This window comes from Culex quinquefasciatus, chromosome 1 (genome assembly GCF_015732765.1).
Source record: "Culex quinquefasciatus strain JHB chromosome 1, VPISU_Cqui_1.0_pri_paternal, whole genome shotgun sequence".
NCBI classification, from domain to species: domain Eukaryota; kingdom Metazoa; phylum Arthropoda; class Insecta; order Diptera; family Culicidae; genus Culex; species Culex quinquefasciatus.
In genome coordinates, this window is record NC_051861.1 from 3,598,682 (window position 1) to 3,619,837 (window position 21,156).

General features: G+C 39.4%; 1 protein-coding gene across 1 annotated transcript in view; it reads right to left on the reverse strand.

Annotated features, from left to right (window-relative positions):
• The window catches only part of LOC6032684, an 89,891-nt gene extending 71,552 nt beyond the window's left edge, over window positions 1–18,339 (reverse strand). Inside the window, exon 1 of the mRNA XM_038255234.1 lies at window positions 17,317–18,339. Within this exon, the coding sequence (XP_038111162.1) occupies window positions 17,317–17,404 (88 nt within the window). The 5' untranslated portion in view covers window positions 17,405–18,339. The remainder of the gene's footprint in view (window positions 1–17,316) is intronic.
• Window positions 18,340–21,156: the final 2,817 nt, after the last annotated feature.

Consider the following 21,156-nt stretch of genomic DNA (forward strand, 5'->3'; position numbering starts at 1 on the left):
AAACTGTCAAACTGCCATAATGGCGCACACAATAAATTCAACACAATCTTTCCGTGCAGCTAGAACGTGGCGCCGGCGACGCCCATAACTCCGCTCCGTAAAATTGAAACAATATATTGTGCGCAAAAACCCTAAACCCATAATACGAGAGGAGCAACTTTTCCGGTCTGTCCTCCCGGACTCTCCGGATTTCATCCATGGATATGACAGGAAAATTATGATATCCTTCTCGGCGTGTTGGTGTAAAATTTATTCCTCGTTTCCGTCCGAAGCTATTTAATAACAAAACACACACACAAACACAAGCAATCTGGCAACAACTCTCGGAAACGGCAACCATGTGGCAGCTATAAAATCATAAATTTCAAAAGTCTGTCATGGCCGGCGGACTGGCAGACGAACCCTACTGCGTGGAATGCCGAAAATTTCAATCATGGCAGGCTGCGGGGTGGTGGCGGTTTGCGGCACGCAACAAATTAAAAATAAATTAATTTCAATCATAGTAACCCGAGGATAAGCTGCCCGGATTGCGGGTTGCGCCGCTGTCACACGGTCAGCGAAAGCTAAGCGGAAATGATTGAAAAGATTTTTTTTATGCTGATAACAATCAAGATAAATCTGTAAGCTTATGTCAAATTGAAAAACTGACAGAAACAATGTTGCTATAAAAATAATTTACGTGATTTTCAAAAAGCGTGTGAACAACAGTTCACGGCAATGCTCCCAGAACTAATAAAAACCCATTTACTCTCCCCAGTGGCAGATCTGCTAATGTCACGTAATGTCCGCCATCATTAGACCAAGATATTACAGCTTGAAAGGTAAACATTTAATGACGCTATTAATATTGTATTATGAACCTGGTCGTGATTTTCCCCCCATCCAAATGGGTAAAACTTTGTAATTATCCCCGCACGAGAAAATGACCCAGGAGAGGGCAGATAATTAGTCTCCAAAATTGAGTTCCACCTCTTTGGGTAACTACCCTTGAGTGCACCTTTGCGATAGGGACGACGACAAGCTTGATGAACAAATGTGGTCCCATCACTGACAGCTGACCGCCATTAGCCAAGTACCGAGTATACCGGAAAGGTGCCATTTATATTCGTTAGGTCGTGGGGTGGGTGATCTCGGGTGAGTTCGCCACATCCGGCGCACGCAAGATTGTGGGAAAAGGTTGTAACTAATTTCACCTGAAATGGACCCAGATTTCATCGAAACCAAAATTACTCAAAAAAGAGTAGCGTGGCAAATGTCAGATTTGAGTAAATTTCTCAATTTCATCCAAAATCACTCAGGTTTCGCAAAAAAAAAACAATACCTTCTTCGTAATGAAAAAGTAAGCCAAATTGATTTGGGTAAATTTCACTCCGATTAACAGATTATTCTAAACCTAGTGAATTTCACCCTAATTTCAGTGAAATTTACTTAAAACTGACATTTGGCTCGAAACTTATTTTTGAGAAAAACTTCATTTTAGTGAATTGTTAGTGAAACATTCAAAATAACTCAGTCTTCGTCAAAAGCGGACCTACTCAGAAATGAGTAAACGGGGCATCAGTCAGATTTGAGTTAATTTCACTAAGCAATTTATTCAATGTTCGTTGAATTCTGAGTGAAATTCACTCATATCTAACAGATGCCCCGTTTACTCATTTCTGAGTAAGCTAGGTTTTTCACCATCTGACGAAAACTGAGAGATTTAAAATTAGGGTGACTTTAATGTTTGACAACAAAGTGGTTTGTTATGGTCCCCACCTTTTCCTCCATCATCTTGACCAGCTCAGCAGCGTCGTCACTTGTGGCCAACGAGGACCTCCCTCGGACAAATCTCGCAATTATCCGGCCGAGTGAAGGATAAGTTACGAGATTAATTACTTATTCATGAGCGGACTTGTGTTGGAGGCTCGCCGTATTTGCCGTTCCTCTTGAGAGGAGATTTTTTTGCCCGACAGCTCTCGTTGAAGGCTAAATTGCTTCACTGACCTGCTGGTACTAACTCTTCCGAGGAGAGAGAGAGTGTGTGCGGAATTAAGGCAGATTAGGTCTTCTGTCTTTATTGTTGCTGCCAGCCAGGCGTTCGTGCTTCAATATTGCATGAGATGCCGAGATTTACTTAACCGTTTCAAGATTTGTGCCTTGGTCGGCTTCTTAAGACTAGAGAAATTGCTTCTCCTAGATTAGGCTTTAATATTTAATCAAATCCTGTTTGCAAACACGTTTGGTCTTGTTGAACTTGTCACCTTGAAATTCATTAAGAAAATTGTACCCAAAAATGAGTAACTCAATATCTCGTTATCGCCGCTCAGACGAGCTGTCAAAACAATACACTGCCAACAGATTCTAATCAATTTAGCAAAGTTTGTGTCAAATTTATTACCGACGAAGCAAGAAAAAACAAGACAGCAAAGTTCTAATCCTTCACAACTTGATTATGTGTTTTCGTTGTCCTTGGTGCGAATCCTTTTCCTTCCTCCCTGTCTCGCTGAGGAAAAGTTGGAAAAGCTTCGTCTCAAAAGCTGATCGGGGAGGGGGAAAAGACTCAAACTTTGACAGAAAGGGGAAAAACTTTTCGTCCGCTCAGCCTTCTGCTGTCACTCCGGCCAAGCGCGAGATAAGATAAACGTATAAAGCACAATAAAAGAACGTAAATAAAGCACCATCGAAAAGAAGGAAAAGCGAGGAGCTCAGCACTTTGGGGGTTCGGGAAGAACCAGGTAATAGGATTAGACAGATTACTTGCCGACAGTCAGTTTCCACGCGCGCTCGTGTGGCAGTATGTCAGCGTGTGTGTGTGTGATTTCCGTTTGTTTCTGTTGTTTTCAGAGTTTTCTTTATTTTGTTTGAATTGCGGTAGAGTGGGGGGAGGAAACCGTTTTGTATCCTGTCATCGTTATCGCGTGATTTCGTGCTTTCCTTAAAGTATAAACAGTCGCAGGAGGCTTGGGTTGAGGAGATAAATTTCAAATTTTGACAGATTGTTGACATGGCGGGGTTTTACTTTAAGCTAAACGTGGACCTACTCAAATTTGGGGAAAACTGGAAAATGACAGATTGTTGACGCATTCGAATTAAGAAGCACTCAAAAGTCAGAATCAGTTTTGAAATAGTAATTTATGCAACAAGTTGCAAAAGAGGATTTTTTCAGCACTAGTCGTACATTTATCCAACGAGGTTCACCGAGTTGGATAAATACGAAGAGTGCTGATAAAATCAAGTTTTGCAACGAGCTCCATACAACATTTTTTGCAATTCCGAAAAACACCCATTGAGTGAAATTTTAAGTCAAATTTTCATGTATTTTGTCAATAAATCGTTTAAATCAAAAAAATGTAGAAAAGTGTTACTTTTCCTTTCCCACACCAATTTCAGTGCTGAAAAGTAGAACTTTTCAGCATTTATTTTGAAAAGAGTTGCTATTCGATTCTGTTATTTTTGGTACAGAAAAGTAGGCTATTTCGTCGTTAAAGAATGACAGGAAAAGTAAGTAGTTTCACGACGGAATTGCAAAAATGATTTTTATAATTCAACCGCATTGTATAACGAGCACGTCACTTTAATTTTGTCAGTTGTTCCAACTAACAATTCGGATTCACTAATTCCAATCAAGTTTCAATCGAATTAGCGATTTCACTCTGTATTCTAGTCATTCTAGTTAATCGTGGACCTACTCAAAATTGAGTAAACATGAGTCTGTCAAGAAGTGGATTTCGAAGATATTTGGCAGTGTTGCCAGCACATGCAAGTCAAACTTCCACAAACAATCAAGAACGCATTTGTAAAAAGTTTTCGTAAAAAGTCGTCAATTCATAACACCGACCAAAAAAAGAGAAACTCAACCCAGAAGCCCAATGTAAGAGTGTGTGAGGCGCCGAAATAAAGTAGAACCGGATAATCGGCTTATGGCGATTGACTTTTAACGAACTTTGGCTTCTTTCAGGCGGATTTTTTTGTCCGTTGCATTTTTGCGCGCGATCTGACGTCGGCATCGTCCGCCAACGGTTTGGAAAGACAAATTGCTTTTCCTTGTTACACTGCTGCGAGCTTGGCATTAAGCTTCGCGAGGTGAGGCCGGGGAAAATTGAAAAGTTTTGGCCTTTAAGGTTGGGAGGGGAAGGTGGAGGGAAAATTGGCTAAATCGAAATATCAATTAAGGTATCTTCGACTTTTGTGTGAGGATTTATGAGGGTTTTCTTGAGGAAGTTTATTGATTTTTGGTAAAATTGAAATGGACTTCAAGCTTGCTTTTACAACATTGCAAAGATTTAGGATTTTTTTCGATGTTTTACAGCAGTATTACTTTTATGAATAATGGCAACACTGGTCGCATTTATAAAAAAAAAAGTTAGTTAGTTGGATGACAAATAAATATAAATATTAAAAAAAAACGAAATTCTATTAATTAGCATTGAACTCGATTTGTAAAAAATAAAGGATGTAATAGACTGTGACAAACAAAGACACAAAGAAACAAACTCGCACTTTATCGTTTTTGACAGTTTGCCAAACTTGCAAACTCGCAAAAAAAGCAAAATGTATGAAGGCTGACGTTTCTGCAAACAAATGCAGGCAAATAAACAAAGCAGGTAAACTGTCAAACTGTTAAAAAGTTCGAGTTTGTATGTATGATTGTCATACTCTAATACCTCCTTAATTAAATTCGATGACCGTTTTCATGGATCTGTCAGAACCAAGCAATTTTACAACATTGCAATGTTTAATGATATTTTTTTCTATTTTTATAGCAGTAATACTTTCATGAATAATGGCAACACTGGTAACAAGTATGTTTACACGGTCAACAAATTTTGAACATTTTCCATAAAATTTAGTTAACTGACATCAAATCAAAATTAAAAAAAAAAACAAGATTTGTACGGTGCATTTTTGAGATTTTTTAAAATTTAAATTTCAGTTTTCGTGGAATTCTAAGTGAAATTCACTCAAATATGACATATGCCCCCTTTACTCATTTTTGTGTAGGTTCGGTTTTGAAGAAAACTAAGTGGGTTTTAACGTGCGTGCAGGATTACTTTAATGCATTCTGGCAACACTTACCGCAATATTTTGACAGAACCAAGTACACGCTCAACAAGTTTTAATCGTTTCGTTAGTTTAAAAAAAATCATTCAAAGCCTAATCTAAGGAAAAAGCCGATGCTAAATTTTATTTCCGTTCAAACACTTCCCTGGAATATCCTCAGCAATTTTATTTAATCAATCTAGCCTGAAAAGCTCTTCTCGGACAACAGCTTGAAGCCGTAATTTTCTTCCGGGGTAAAACACGATCCACCACCGGCACTCCGGACATCCGGGTAATGGCGCATACTTTTTGGGGCACATCAAACAACGGAAGCGACCAAGAGGACCACCGAGAAGAAGATCTAAAAGCCGGAGAGTGTCGTCTTAAAAAGTTTTATGTCTCGTCTTGGACGCAATTTTGGCACATCAGCCTTAAGCGGCCCCTCCCTCTCGGTGTCATTTCTCGCAACACAAATCCTTTACTCTCAACTAGACTTAGTCGTCGTCGCCGTCGTCTGATGCTACTCCACAAAAATTTCCTCCCCCTGTCGTACCGATAAAGAAGCTGATGAAGAAGTTTGTCGGTTCCATTCAGGACGGAGCTTGAGCGTTGCTGATTCATCATCGCAGCTCTTCTCAAATGTCAGCATCCATCTTTAATGGGTGTCTCTCTTAGCTCTGCGTGGCTGTGGTGGCACCGTCCTCCTCCTCCATCCTTGTGTAGTTGTCGTTACGAAAGACGAAGCAACAGTGTTAGGGCGGTGTCGGTGGATGGCCATCAAATGGACCGCCCCACCTCTTACTTTCTTCCTTTGGAAGTTCCAGCAAACAAACAAACTAAAGCGAACGAGAAACTTGATGGCAAGAAAAAACAACATCCCCACAGCTTCCCTTCCAGCCAGAGTCTTCCCCGGAAGACTGCCGGTCCTGGAGCTTTTGATAAAGATTAATTATTTTCCCTCCTAATACCCCAAAGAGGATCTCTTTTAGTCCACCTACCACTTGGAGAGAGAGTGCGGAGAAGAAGAAAAAAGTCCAGACCGGACACCGAAGAAAATAACTTTCTTCAAAATCATTAACGACGCTTTGTAAGCTTGTTTTCGTCCTAGTCGCGTTCTTCGTCTTGTTCCGAGCATTTGTTGCATCATTTTGGTTTGGCTTTATTTATGGCAGTTGGCTATGCGAGGTCTTACGGTTTCGAATTTTGGGAAATGTTTACTTTCCACTTAATTTAGTGTGTTTGTTATCTCATCAAGCTCAAATCACAGTGTACTTCTGTCGCAATACACTCTAAATTGCAAATGAGCTTTGAGCAGACGAGCTCAACTTGACTGCAAAGTGCTTAAAAAGGTCGTATAGGATTAGCCAGAAGCTCTCAAAGAAGGACCTACCTGTTACTTTCGCATTAGGGACCGACTAGAGCACACTGTACAGGAGCTTTTTGCCAACCAAACATGAAGGGTGGATTTGATCAGAGAGTTTTGAATTTGTTTTTGTACTGTTTACATTGCAAAATTCCGAGTAATTACTGATGGAACATCTTTTCACCACTTGAGAAAACAATGTTTACTTTTGATGTGAGTAAGGGTAATCAAACCCAAAAGTGGGTAAATATTGACACAGATGAATTATAACGAGTCAAATAACGAAAAAGAGAAACTGATAATAATAACAGTGGTGCCAGTTTGAGCATTTTCACATGTGCGAATGTGCGAAGAAGTTACTTTTGACAGTTGCACCGGGACAACTGTCATCGAATTATCCACGAACATTAAAAACCACTCAGTTGTTTTCAAAACTGGACCTACCCAGAAATGAGTAAATAGGACATCTGTCAGATTTGAGTCAATTTCACTTAGAATTTACCTAAAATCGTGAAAAAATTACCCAGATCTAAGATTGTCTGAAAGAAATTTATTAAAATTTGACAGATTCCCTATTTACTCATTCGGTTTTGACTTTTCATAGTAAGTATTTGAAAATGTTCCAATGTCAAACTATAGTTAATATCAAAATAAAATAAGTTTTTTTTCAACTTTTTTGATGTTTATTGTCAAAACAAACACCTCTTTCACCTACACGCAAAACTAATACCACTAATTTCGCAGCAAATTATTACCCATCGAAACGTGCCAATTGCTCGTATTTTCGCTCATCGAGCCCCCTCCACTAATGGACCATAATCGACCGAAACTCTTCAAATCGCGTTGCAACACTAGTTCCGGTTCGATCCTGAATAAATTATCGCGATCAAACGGGGTTCGTTCCCAATATGCGAAAATTTCCGAAATAATTCGGTCACGAACCGTGTCAGGGGGCGGATGGCCCCGCGTTCATATATTTTATAATTAAGCAGCAGAAACAACCTGCTCGGTGTTTGGCTCGTGGAGGTCTCAATGCAATTTGGACCGCCCCCCCCTTTTCCCACGTCGATTTGCGTCGAGGGATTTATTACGGAAAACAACAACCGGTTCCACGCAAATGCCATGTTTCGCGAGGACACATAATTATCAGGTGGGCGCCACCGTGGGAAGGGGGTCAGTGATCAATTTCCGGCAGCGGGAAATTACATACGGTTCTCCGTAATTGAAGTGATTAATTTTTCACGTTCTGATCAGAGTTGTTTTTTTTCTGTGGGGGCGAGAAAATGAAAAATATTCCGGGAAGCCTTTTGTCAAAAGAATAATGAGCACTTATTGATGCAACAGTTCTCGTTTGGTTGCCGTTAATGAACTCTCTTTGTGAGATAATTATAATTTTTATTGATGTGGAATTAAAAACCATGCATCAAATTGAGCTGAAATTATCGTTCTTTGTTTGAAATATTGCGTTGCTTTTTAGTTAAGCGTACATTATTTGTTTTTATGACAGCAGTGCTGTCAGATATTTTCATTTATGAACACACATATCTGTAATCACTAAATTTTTCTTTGAACCGCACCTACACAAAAATGAGTTGTTGCGGCAAATATCAGATTTGAATAAATTTTACTCAGATTTGCCATTTTCCTCTTTTAATCATTCATGAATAAGTTCTTATTTGTTTCACTTATTATTGTGAAAGTTATTTTCATTTTAAAGCCAGCCTTCATAAAACAGTGTTGCCAGCAGAAAGCTCACCCCAAACTGCTGTCAAACCACGTTCCAAATTAGCTTCGGAACGTGGATCGATTGTCCCGCCGTGCCACGGCAGTCAAATTTGGCGCTGACAAATTCTCCCCGAGCTGCCATTGATCTTGAGCCACTTCGGTTCGGTTTGGCACCACACAATGGTATCAGTTCTTAGCTTCCAGTGTGAAAGTGGCCGCACCACATATCCGTCGAGGAAGCGGAGGAACGAGAGCCCATAAATAATGCATGTGACGATAAATTTTTCACGCCCTTTGGCGCTGGTGGCGGCCAATTTCTCACTTTTTGCCCGCCGATAACTGGCAGCTAACTCGAACGGATCCGGGGTTATTTGTCAGTTGAGGTTCTTTTTTACTTTTCAAACTTATTTTATGGAAATTTATACAATAAAAATAAATCTTCGGAGAAAAGTTAGTAATTTTAACCAAAAAATGAGTACTTTTTCACGAGCGTGTAAACAATTTTCGATCAATTCAGTTTGACATCTGTCAAATATTGTCATTAAAATAGCGACGCGTAGTGCGTCCCTCGAACGTCGCCGAAGCAAACCCCGCTTTTTCTGCGCGTTGTTTGTTATTGTTTTGACAGGTGCCCACGTTGTGGCTTGGCAATCAATCAGAAGAATCACAAACAATCTGAGCAAGCGGTAGCACGGGAGCAGCAGTACAGGTCAGCTGCGATAAGACACCGAATATAAAAGTAATATCAAATGACCAAATTTCGGTTTAAGTTCCCTAATGCAATAAACAACAATAACTGTGACAGATACTGTACAGAGCAGCCTTCCACATAAACAAGCAGCTAATCCCGCTCAAACCCAATGTCAACGTAAACATTCAACTATGTGATCTGGATAAGGAATTGTTTGTTAGCATTCGAGGTTACACCCGGTTACAAAAAAGTATCCCTCAGATTTGACAGTTGTAATCTCTGACAGCAATTTGTTTCGACGAGGGGTATACAAATCTCGACAAATTCGTCCAACAATCGACATTTTTACCCTACCAAAATCAGCGTTCGGAGTCGCTCTCGCCGGTTCCAAAACCAGAAAAGGAATTTCCAAGATCAAGGGGGTCGTCATGTAGGGGTTGCGCCCACGGTCAGGCAGGGTGAGCTGCTGCATTGTTATTGCTTTCGTCCTCTTCCACCCTACCCTATTGACAGCTCTTCACTCACACCCACCCTTGACTTGACTTGTGTGGTGGCGCAGCCAACTTCGATAAGCGATGCTGATGTATTTGTTATGTTCCACCGAGGGGGTAGACACCTCCTTCGAACGCTCGCACACTCTGGATTCGAGTGTTTATTTATTGATGGAAACGATTGTGAGGTTCCTCCTGAGCAGCTCTCTCTTCCTGGTCGCGCACCGGGGAAAGCAAAATGGCACTTTTATGAGGAAGGAAGCAGCAGCACTGAAGAATGAGTGCCGATGGGACCCACGAGGGGCCATTATTATTGTTGGACCCCTCGTCTTCGTCGTCGCCGTCACAGTGCTCAGCGAGGCGGGAATTTATTCATGGCGGCGGCGAAACGTTATGGCCGTTAGATTGGAATATTTCGCCTGTTTTGCACTCGTTTCGGGTACTCTAAATCCAGCGGCATTGTTTTGATTTATTCGTTGTCGAGAGCAGCTGCGAGTGTCTCTTGAATAAAAGAAAAAAACTTGGTAGGATGGAAGTGGCGTGTAGGTAAATGTCATTCGAGGACGAGTTCGCTGTCAAACTGATGCTGTCAATTTATCACAAACCTTTCATTTAATTTTTTTTTAATGATCGTGTAGATCTGTCATTTTTTACCAGTGTTGCCATCTAAAAACATTAAAATCAATAAATTTTCATAAGAACCGAACCTACTCAGAAATGGGTAAATAAAGTTTCACTAAGAATTGGGTTAATGTCACTCAATTTTCGTTGAATTCACTCAAATGTGACAGATGCCCCATTTTCTCATTTCTGAATAGGTTCGATTGTGATGAAAAATGAGTGATTTTTATATTGTTTTGCTTGTCGTAAAAAATACAGGTAGGGAAGAGCAATATTATTTAAAAAAATATTGATTCAACCTTTAATGTACGTCAGTTATTCGAGGAAGCATTTCCATTCTGAATTCCTCAATCTTACCTAAACAAAATGTTGCTCTGTCTGGTCTCCGATGCTTTGGCAAGAATGCGTTTGCGTAAACTCATGCTTATCAAAGGAGGATTCTCTGACGTCAGGCGTGGGTGTATTCGCTTGAAGTTACACTGCTACCAACATTAAACTTCCATTTTATTGATCCCAACACCGGAAGCCTCATAAGCAGTTATTAATTGAAATTGCATCAGCCGCGCAAATTTCCAGCCAATAATGGCTTTATTGGCAAGCGCGATTGGTCTGTTTACATTCCCCACCCTTACCTAACCTCACTCTGTCAGTGCGAGGTCGGTTGCAATTAATTTCCGCCTCCGAGTCATCCAAGTTGGCCAACCCGCCCCCTGCAACCACAAACAACAAACCAGAGACAAACAGGCAGCAGCTGTCAAACGCACGCGAATACGCTGTGGTGAATTCGATTTTCCGTGGTGAGTTTTCGATCATTTAAATCGGCCGTCAAATCGCTGATTGTTAGATTTGAACGAGATCTACTTGTCTGTGAACAAACCAGGAAAAGTTTGCGCGAAAATCAAAAAGGGCGCATCCCAAACCCCAAAATTGAATATTTGAAGCAGTTGACGGGTTACAACGCAACTCTGTCATTCCATGATATGGTCTAAATTAGCTGCTGTCAGTGGTCGCCGATTTGAGCGATGAATAATGGCACTAATTACAGGTGGTTTTGCTGCGGCGGTTCATTGTCTGGTGCACGATGGAAGTAATTTCGTCCTGTCTGTTGTTATTCGCTTGACATTTTGAGGTTTAATGGTTGGTTGGTAGTAAATAGCGGTTTTGATGAGTAAAAATATGTGACATTTCGTGAAAATGTGTGGGTAAATTAAACCCATTTAAGGGTGTCTTTGTATGAGCCTGTGTAGAGTCAATCCAAGCTGTCATTACACGCTTATCACATTATATTGATTCATTATTAATATTACAGAAAATTCATGTGAAAATCAAGATATTTGAGTGCAATTTCAACGCAAATTTCTCTATGAATCAATGTTTTTGTTGGGCATTGCATCAATAATTGTCAATAATGTAACCTTCCCTTGAAATTGTCGATCACTTCAGCTCAAACGCAAGTGGTTTTACCCGGAAGAGACCTTTTCCAGCCAAGCTTGACACGTGTAGCCTTCGACGGAACCCGACCGCCAACTTCATCAATGCTGGCAGCTGCGGCGGTGGCGGAAGCCAGTGTTGCCGGGTCCCGCGATATCGATTTCACAGCCAACTACGTTTGATCGGTCGTTGGGTTGTACAGGGGGAGCGTTTGCGTTTCTACAAACAGGTGAGAATAACTATTATTTGGTTCATGAGTTGAAAGAGCCTGTGACGATCTCAAAATTTATCTTTTTATACTTTTCAATTTCACGCAATTATTTTCATCATAGTAAAAAATCGTCTCCTTGAATGCCGTTTAAATTCATAGCCCCTTTATGTTCGACAACACCTCATAACACAGGGTTGCTTTGATTGGAACTGGAGCCGTGACGCGAGACGTCAGCGGCGGCGGAAGTACAAAACAAGCCGCTTTTGTGTATCGCTAAACCCAGCATCCTGTCGCCTACTTGGTCTCGCATTCTGTCGAACTTCCAAGAAGTGATGTGAATCTCAATGGGAAGCAAATCAGCAATGAAATGTGAGACTGCTACTCAAAATAAGATTCAGCTGGGCAGTGTTGCCAGTTTTTCAGAAAGTGTTGACAGAAGTTGAAAAAATATTTTTACAACTCTGATGCTTCTTGCACGAAATTCGTAGAACAGCTCTATGAATAGGTCTGTTCAGCCTGGTTAAAATAAACGACTAAGAACGTGCCAAATTAGTGCGCTTCAGCTTGAAAAACTTTGCTCGGTTGGAATTTTCTTGCAACCCGCAAAAATTGTCTACCAAAAGTCAAATCGCGCGGGCCAGGCTGAGACTCGTTCAAAAAGTTTGCGCGCCCAATTCACGTGGGGCCGGTGGGAGAAATGAAGAATTTAATTTTGAAATTAATTACGCAATATGGCGCGCGTGAAGAGCTTTTGTTTGAGCGAAAGTTGGAATGTTGCTAGTTGAGGCGCTTGATCGATGCGAACCTTCTGGGAAATTTCGCGCGACGAAAAGGCGAAAAATTGGCGTTAATTTGTCACGGGATGGTTTGGTGTGGGAGCGATGAACTACTTTGAGTTTTGGCGAATTTGGAAGCTGGTAGCTTAAATTAATCAAAATAATTTATGTGTGCAAAAGTGACAGATCAAAGTTACTCATATACACTATCATTTCAAATCACTCAGTTTGCGTCAATTGTAAAATTTGAGTTAATTTAACTCAGAATTCAATGGAAATTTAGTGCAATTAATTCAAAGCCGAAATTTGCCTAATTACTCATTTTTGAGTTGTTTAATTGAGTGATTCCGAATGTGCGTATAGGTCTATCACCTGTCAAAACAATGCACGCTTATTTCTGTTTACTAGAATCAATCTTCGATTTACTTATTGATAATTCTCATTACCGGATGTGGTGTTCAATCCCCATAAACTTCCATTAATCTCTAAGTGCAGCAGCAATAAATCGGCTTTAGTACTTTGCACTATACCAATCCTCTCTCTAATGAGAAAATTGATCGAAAGCCCGCACACACACACTACTCCATCAACAAATACCAAAGTACCTAGCAGTGTTGCCATCATGCTAAACGGTTTGCCCCGTTTTCCGCCACAAACGACGTTTGTAATAAGCTTTCATGCTCCGGAGATTGCACCACATCCCCCGAAATGCTGACGTGCTGTGTGAAAACCACCGAGACGCGCAACGGCCAAGATGGTGGCAGCAAAAAGGTGGGCACACACGCTACAGAGCCGGAAGTGGAAAAGTTGTCAAAATCAGGTGGCATCATGCACGCTGGTTCATTCAGAGGAGTTATTCTGAGATGGTTCTCATTCTACGTAAATGAAGTTAACTTAACCAACACATGAATAATGTTAAATGAGCGAGCATTGAATTGCCACAACGTATAGGTTTCTTGAAAATTACTCAGAATGCGTCAAAACCGAACCTACTCAGAATTGAGTAAATGGGGCATCTGTCAGGTTTGAGTGAATTTTACTTAGGATTGAACGAAAATTTATATTTACTCATTTTTGAGTTGTTTTTTTTTTGCAATCGGTATTCTTTTTTTAGGTTTTAAATCAAAATTGTTACCACCTTCTCCAGTGCATGCTCTTGGTACTCTGATTTTGCCTGCTTCACCAAAAAAAGATGAATTTCGGAGGGGCGAAGAATCATCAGCAAGTTCACCCACGCAAAACGAGATTTTGGGTTATCGCGAAAAGGATGGGGGAAAGCTTCCCGGGCTCTTAATCCGAGACCGCTAACCCACGCAGCTCAGTTTGGACTGCACGAGGTGCACGAGAGGATCAGTTTTAATGGGTGGTGAATAAATAAATGATGAAGTTGGTTTAGTCCAGAGTCCGGAAAAAGGGCTGGAAAGGCTTTTGCTGGTGTTCGCAGTACACGCGCAAGCAAATCGCTGCAGATTTGCGTTCGTTTGCGGAAATTGGCGATTTGTTGTATTTTTTTTATATTTCGAGGTGAGTAAAATGAAGCCCTCCATAAAAGGGCAGTAGGTGAGAACGATGATGTAAAAAGTTTCGTTATTTATGGCTGAATAATCATTATTGATGGTGTTTTTTAAGAATTTTTTTTCTGAATGCTTGAAGTTTGCGAGTTTCGTTCTACTTTAAACTAATTTATGTAGTACCTTAAATAATGTTTATTTAAATTTTGACTTGGCTGGAATAATTTAAATTAATGTTTTGTAAAATATTAATTAATAGATTGATAATTAACTATTTTTTTTTTGTAATCGTGTAATACTTTCAGATGGCAACACATACCTGTCATTTCTTTTTTTAATATTTCTTCCGAGTTAAAAAATGACGTGACCGATTTAAAAAAAAATTATACTTTGTAACGGGTGCTAAAAAATATCCAAAAAGCAAAAAAAAAAATTGGTTTATTCGACCTTTTCGGAAAAAAATTCAGCCATTCAAAATTCATCTTTTTTTACTAAACATTTAAATAGTGACAGTAATCATATTATGTCGAGATTTACCATACTTATATTTTCATGACATAGGTTACCACTAGATTTTTCAGCCATTTGGGCTATTTTTTCAAACAGTACAGGGTTGCCAGATTTTTAAACTGTTCCAGTAATGTACAGATAATTTTTTACGAGTATTATTCATTCGATCCCTAAAAGTTCAATAAATTTAGCTTAGGTATTCATATATACTAACAGTGTTGCCAGACCAGCAAACTTATGAGAAAGGTCAAATTTGGGTACAAAAATAGAGAGAAGTTGGTTTAAAAGCCATTCCCACAAAAGTTAACACAACATCCAAACAGTGTTTTCAAAGAGACGCAAAATTGTTTTGTAAACAAACCATTTTTTCATCCATTTATCATAACAAAAAAAATGATTCAAAGAAAAATAAACAAATGTAAATCAGCCACTAACCAAAGAACTGCTCACAAGAGTCAATCGATTTCTGCTTATTTTTTATCAATATAGTCATGCATAGATAATTCCTCCATTTATGATTATGGATCGATTTAACAACGGTGATTCTATGATATTTTTTTTAAATGAGATTTTCGTTTACAAAGTAAACAGCTAATTATCGTATTACTATCATAACTCTGGCAAGAAACCAGTGAAATTTAGAATTTCTAACATTATTTATAGAATTTAATAGAAATCTTTTTCAATTTAATTCGACCCTTTCCTGTATTTTCTAGATTTTTGTGGTCTGTTCTGCGAAAAAGTATTTTTTCTTTCAGAACTCATTTCGGTCACCTTATTGCTGCTGTTTATTTTTGAACAACCATGCGTTTCCATTTAGTGTTAATCGTTAAAGTGACTTTATGGAGACGCATGATGGTTTTCAACTGGAATGTATTTCTGTATCCAGCTTTTTAAGCGAAAATGGCGTTCGAATGGAGAACGCCCGAAATGTCAAAATCACGCAGTGGTACCAACATTACGAAAAAAGTGTGCCATGGCATGACAGCCGCATTTTTTTCTAATGTTGGTGCTCTTGCGCGATTTTGACATTTCGGACGTTCAACATTCGAACGCCATCTTCGCTTAAAAACCTGGATAGCAACAAAGAACATGAACGTCAAAAGACGTAAGGTCAAAAAGACAAAAGTTCGAATGCCCAAAGCCGAATGCCATTAGTTTTGATTTTTCTATTCAAGCATTTTTCAAGCATTCTGTGAGTGTATCCAATCTTTTGAAATTGTTGTTTCTTGTCTCTGTAATATTTCTGTTAGCTTTACACTTTTTGAAAATAATTTATTCTTGATTCAGGAATGCTTCACTGAGTTTTTACGTTCTTTTCTGTAACATTTTTGTGTCAACAATGTTGCTTTTGTAATTTCATCACACGAAAAAAAAGTCTATTCTCGAAATCGTGAGTTGTGTTCATGAATTTGAGAACCACGAAGGAATATATTCACGTTTATAGTGCAAATGCACTATACTCATGAATAAATTCCTTTGTTATTCTTAAATTCATGAACACATTTCACGATTACGGGAATTGATTTTTTTTCTGTGCAAACACTGGTAAAACTGCTAAATTTAAAGAAAAACTAAATTTCGACTTCATTAGGTCGATTCTTAAAAGAGCCCTTATCAATAAAAAAAAATATTAAAAACTTCAAAACACATAAAATTGATTTTATTAGGGAATTAATTCTAATAACCAATGTTCGATTCATCAAGTTGTTAGTATTTTAATTTCAGCAGTTTTATTTCAATAAAAAAAAGTTTTACAAGAAGTCATGCTTTACCTCTCATTTCAAGCGAGATCTTGAAGAGACAATTTTTTATGCCTTAAATTCAAAAAAGCTTGAATCTGTTTAGACAATTTTAAATATATTTATTCGTCATTCCGGTTATGTCCACGGCATATCTCCTTTGACTTTTTTAATGGAGAACCTGGAGCTTATTAGAGAACGACAAAGGATTTTGCTCGATTGGTACCTCCGTTTGACAGTTCTCGTGCTTCGATTGGTACTTTTGGTTTGAGATGGCCGTTTTCTAATAAGTTCCAAGTTCTCTATTTTTTAATATCTTAAATAGCCTTTTAATTGGGTCCTAAAATGAAGCTTAGATTGCTGATATTATTGTTTACAGCGATAAAGCTTATTTTTTAGAGTACAATGACCCTTAGTACAACCACAAAGAGTTTAAAATGGATTTTTAAATCAATTTTTAAAAATTAACCTCGCGGTCCTTCTTGACAGTAAAGTTCCTACTTGACAGCTCGTTCCAAGGGGACCATAGTTGATCCATCGAAAAAATGTTGTCTTGACAATTTATTTTTTGCATTAAAATGAAAAAAAGTGATCAGAAATGGTTTTTAATCGTTTTTTTTACCGTTGTACATAAAAATTGACATAGGGCTTTAGTACCCAATTATCAAATAGATTAAAATAATGAAAAGAACCTAAAATTTTAATAAACAAATGTTCAAAACTAATTTAGTGCAATTGAACTCAACATTGTTTTAAAAAAATACAAAATTAAATAATGTCCACACAAGTATGCTTACGAGATTCCCGACTTTTCCCGATTTGGTTTTGGCACATTTTGGCGAATTTCTAACTTCCCGACTTGAGTTGCCCCCCTGTGACGTTGGTTACAGAGGACTCTCTCTGTGTCGATATTGAAGGGACCACCGAGAGCGGGATCCCATCCCACACGTTCAAAATCACTCAGTTCTCGTCAAAACCTACCTTACTCAGAAAAGAGTAAAGGAGGCTCAGCTGCTCAGCTTCACTCAAATCCTGACAGAGGACCCCGTTAATCATTTCTGAGTAAGGTCGGTTTTGACGAAATCTGAGTGATTTAGAACATGCGTGTAGAACGAAAAGTCAAAGCATGCTTTTTTTAAACATTCATGAAGGTTTATTGAGGAATCGAGGATCGACTGTAATCACAATTTTACAGCGTTAAAATAAATTTTCTCAAACTTACCATTTGCAACGGCTTTGGCACAGCACACGGCCACCACGTTCGCCAGGAAAATCAGCTGGCAGAGCCCGCCAGCGCTGAAGTTTTTCATTGTTCACCCGATAAAAAACGGCAGCCCAACTGCCTGTTTGGCCACCTGTTAATTTCAAGCTGCTGGATGTCCTTGTATTTTCGCTTTCCCTTCTTGTTTGCAAGAGAAAGAAAGAAAATCCACCGCCGGTATTCCTTCTTCAGTGACCAAATTTATCCACTAAGCGAACCGTCACCGCCGAGATTTATGGTATTTTTTCCTGATAGAAAAGAAGAGCTTTTTCCTTTTCTTAACCAATTTCTCCTTTTTGTTTTTCCTCCTCCTTCACCCCCTTTGTTATCGATGGAACCGTCTCCCCCCTCGCAACGCTTCACTTCACGGCGCTCATTTTTCCATCTTCCGGATACATTTTTTCTTCGGATCGTCCCACGGCTTTTTCCTCGATTCCACTCCTTATTGTTGTTTTTTTTTTTCTTGTGTGGGGAGATTTCTTCTTTTTTCTCAAAACGGTCGTAAAACGTGCCCGCGAGGGATTTATATTTCTTCGTTATTTTTCAATTCGGCTCCCCTCCTCTTCAAAATCCCGACGTCCAACGGACTAAGTATCGTATTTAATTCAATTTTCACACTTTATGAACTGTCTTGACTTTGGCGACGACAAAAAAAAACAACTTTTAATTTATCACCTTTCTTCGTTTGCTGAGAAACTAGCAGCACTGCTGTCAAATTCACCGCGTACACGCTAAATGCGTTTCACCCACTTGAGAACGAAAAAAAAACTCAAAAATCGCACAAAAACACGCACAAACACACACGCGCGTGTGCTTAAGTGGTCCTTTTTCCGGTCTGCTGCAAAACTGGCCCCACTTGCGCTGTGGCCAGAATCCTCCTCCACCAAACACAGAACTTTCTCCCTTCTGAAGCTGAAACTGGGCAAGGGAAGAAGAAAGCTTTCGTCCGGTCCAAACGTTCGCACTGAACTGACGACCGACGGGACGAAGACGGGCCGAGCAAGGCTACAAGTTCGACACAATCGACCCAACGAAGTTGGAATTTTCCCGAAGAGCGGGAGAGCGCGGGATTTGCCGAAGTACTGACATGGAAAAAGCTGAATGAATTTTAGCCCGGATGGCCGCGTGGTCCCGCCGGAGTCCTGGCTGGATGTGTGTTTCGTCCTGAAGCTTTTTCTTTTCCTTGGGGATTGTGGGAGAGAGAGAGAGAGAGAAACTTATACTCGTGGGTGGAGAGAGAGATACAGATTATTGTGGGAGCAGTGGTTTCTGGATGGAATATGGGAATTTGGGACGAAACGAAACATTTTAATGGGGCTCTAAAACATTCATTTAAAGTATGATAACAAAAAAAAAAGTTTCTTTTTAAGGTGACCGATTGGGTCGAAAATTGGTCTAAGGATTTCCTTGGCTTAAATAATAAGAGCGGTTTTTAATTGTATGGCAATTAGGGTGGTTCACCGAAAAAGGGATGTCTAAAAAAATTTGTTTTTTACGATTTTCGCAAAAACTATACTAAAATAATCATATCTTCGAAACAGCTGAACCAATTTAAGCTCGGCACATTGTGAATGATATCTTAAAAGGTTAATCACTGCTTAAGGGTGTACAGTAACCAAGGAAGTTGTTGTCTTCTTATTCCAAAATTGTCAAACTTACGGACCCAATCCTAACTTTGTAGACTGTACTTTAGGGGATGAATAAAAAATCATATCGATAGTTTACGTAGTTTTGAAGATACTAAAATGTCTGTAACAAAAATCTAGGTGCAAAAGCTCTGGTTGATAAGTACCGTTAATTAAATTCAGTTTTTGACCATTTTACCTAAAGGTCTCTTTATTCGGTAGGTGCCATGTTAAGAACTTCTTTCTTGAAATTGTCTTTTTTCAAAATAATTATGCAATTTTCGTGACAAAAAGAGCAAAAAATTGCAGAATATTATCTTGTGCAAATAAAATAATTTCGGGACCTGGTCTTTTAACGATCAGTGATCCTAGCATTTTGAATTAGTTTAATTAGATTAATAGTTCTTTTGATTAGAAGTTAGGTTGCAATCGATTTTCAATTTTTTTTTTTAGTTTTCAATTACAAAAAAAAGCAATTTGAAGATAAGGGTAGATTTGGAAATAAAGTTTTTAGTGAAGATATAAATGTTTGTAAAATAATGATTTTTCAATAGTCCCATTGAAAATGCACTCCAAAAATTTTCGGACAATCATTGATAAAAGTCGATAGTCAAATTTGCAATCGTAAAGTAATTATCATTTTTTTTTATGATTCCTTTTTTTTTATTCCTTTGTGGACCATCATTCAGTGAGGTACTCCTGGATTTTAGCTCCTGAAAAGTGCTTAAAAAGTGCAAAAATGCCTCAGGGCAAGAAAAAGAGGCGGTCCTCACCAGCAGGATCGGCAGATTTGAAGAAGCTAAAGAATGCTGAAGCGCTACCTGCAAAGCCAGGCAGTTTGAGCAAGGACGCTCAAAATCCGTCTGGAAACCAGTTCGCTACCCTCCTGTGGACGTGAGCGAGAAGGAAGAATTTGAACGACGGGAAAAGTTGCCACCCATTTTTGTGAAAACATCGTCATCGGATTCGGTGCGAAAGTGGCTGACTGGGTTTATCAAATCTGGTGCTTTACGAGCTTCCATTCGCTTGTGTGCTGATGGACTCAAAATTCTGCTACCTACCAGAAAGGATTACAACTACGTTCGGGATTTCCTGAACAACACAAAGATTGAATACTACAGCCATGACGATCCAGGTAAACGCCCCATGAAACAGGTCCTCCGAGGCCTGTACGACATGGATGTGAGTGTGCTGAAAGAAGAGCTCAAAACTCTTAAGTTGAACGTGATCGAAGTCTTCAAGATGACGAGACACAACAAGGACATCAAGTATCGTGATCAACTGTACCTGGTTCATCTCGAGAAAGGATCGACAACGCCGTCTGAGCTGAAAGCAGTTCGGGCAATTTTCAACATCATCGTGACTTGGGAACGTTATCGTCCAGTGCACCGTGACGTGACACAGTGTTCGAACTGTTTGCAGTTTGGACATGGTGGAAGGAACTGTTTCATCAAGAGTCGTTGTGCAACCTGCGGAGGTGAGCACAAAACTCAAGCATGCGAAACAATCAACGAGAACATCGAAGCGAAATGCTTCAATTGCGGCGGCGACCATTCTACCAAGAATCGAAGCTGCCCAAAACGAGCTGAGTTTGTAAAAATTCGGCAACAAGCGACGACGAGGCACCAACCAAATCGTCGCAAAACACCACCAGCATACACGGACGTGGATTTTCCTGCTTTGGCGTCGCCAGGAGCAGGATCTGTTCGAGTGGTTCCAAATCTGCAGCCATTGCCGTTAAATCAGCGGCAAAGAGTTGCAGAGAATACAACACCTCCTGGCTTCAGTCAGCAACCGAGGGAAAACCAACCAGCATCAACGGGTGAAGGCAGTAGTGACCTGTTTTCACCACAAGAACTTCTGAACATTTTCATCGAGATGACAACAACACTGCGTGGGTGCAAAACTCGCCAGGAACAAGTAAGAACTCTTGGAGCATTCATCTTGAAATACAGTTCGTAGTTAACTCGTTCTAGTGATTCTGAATATTTCAATGAATTTATTTTTTTAGTTTTAAGTTAGGATTAGTTGTTAAAGTGATTTTTTTTTCTTTTTTACCCAAATGTATTCGATTCAGTGCAATAATGTAAAACAATTTGAAATAAATAAAATAAATGTGATCAGTTAATAATAAAACGAAAAATACAACAAAGATGAAGAGCATTAGGCCATACCA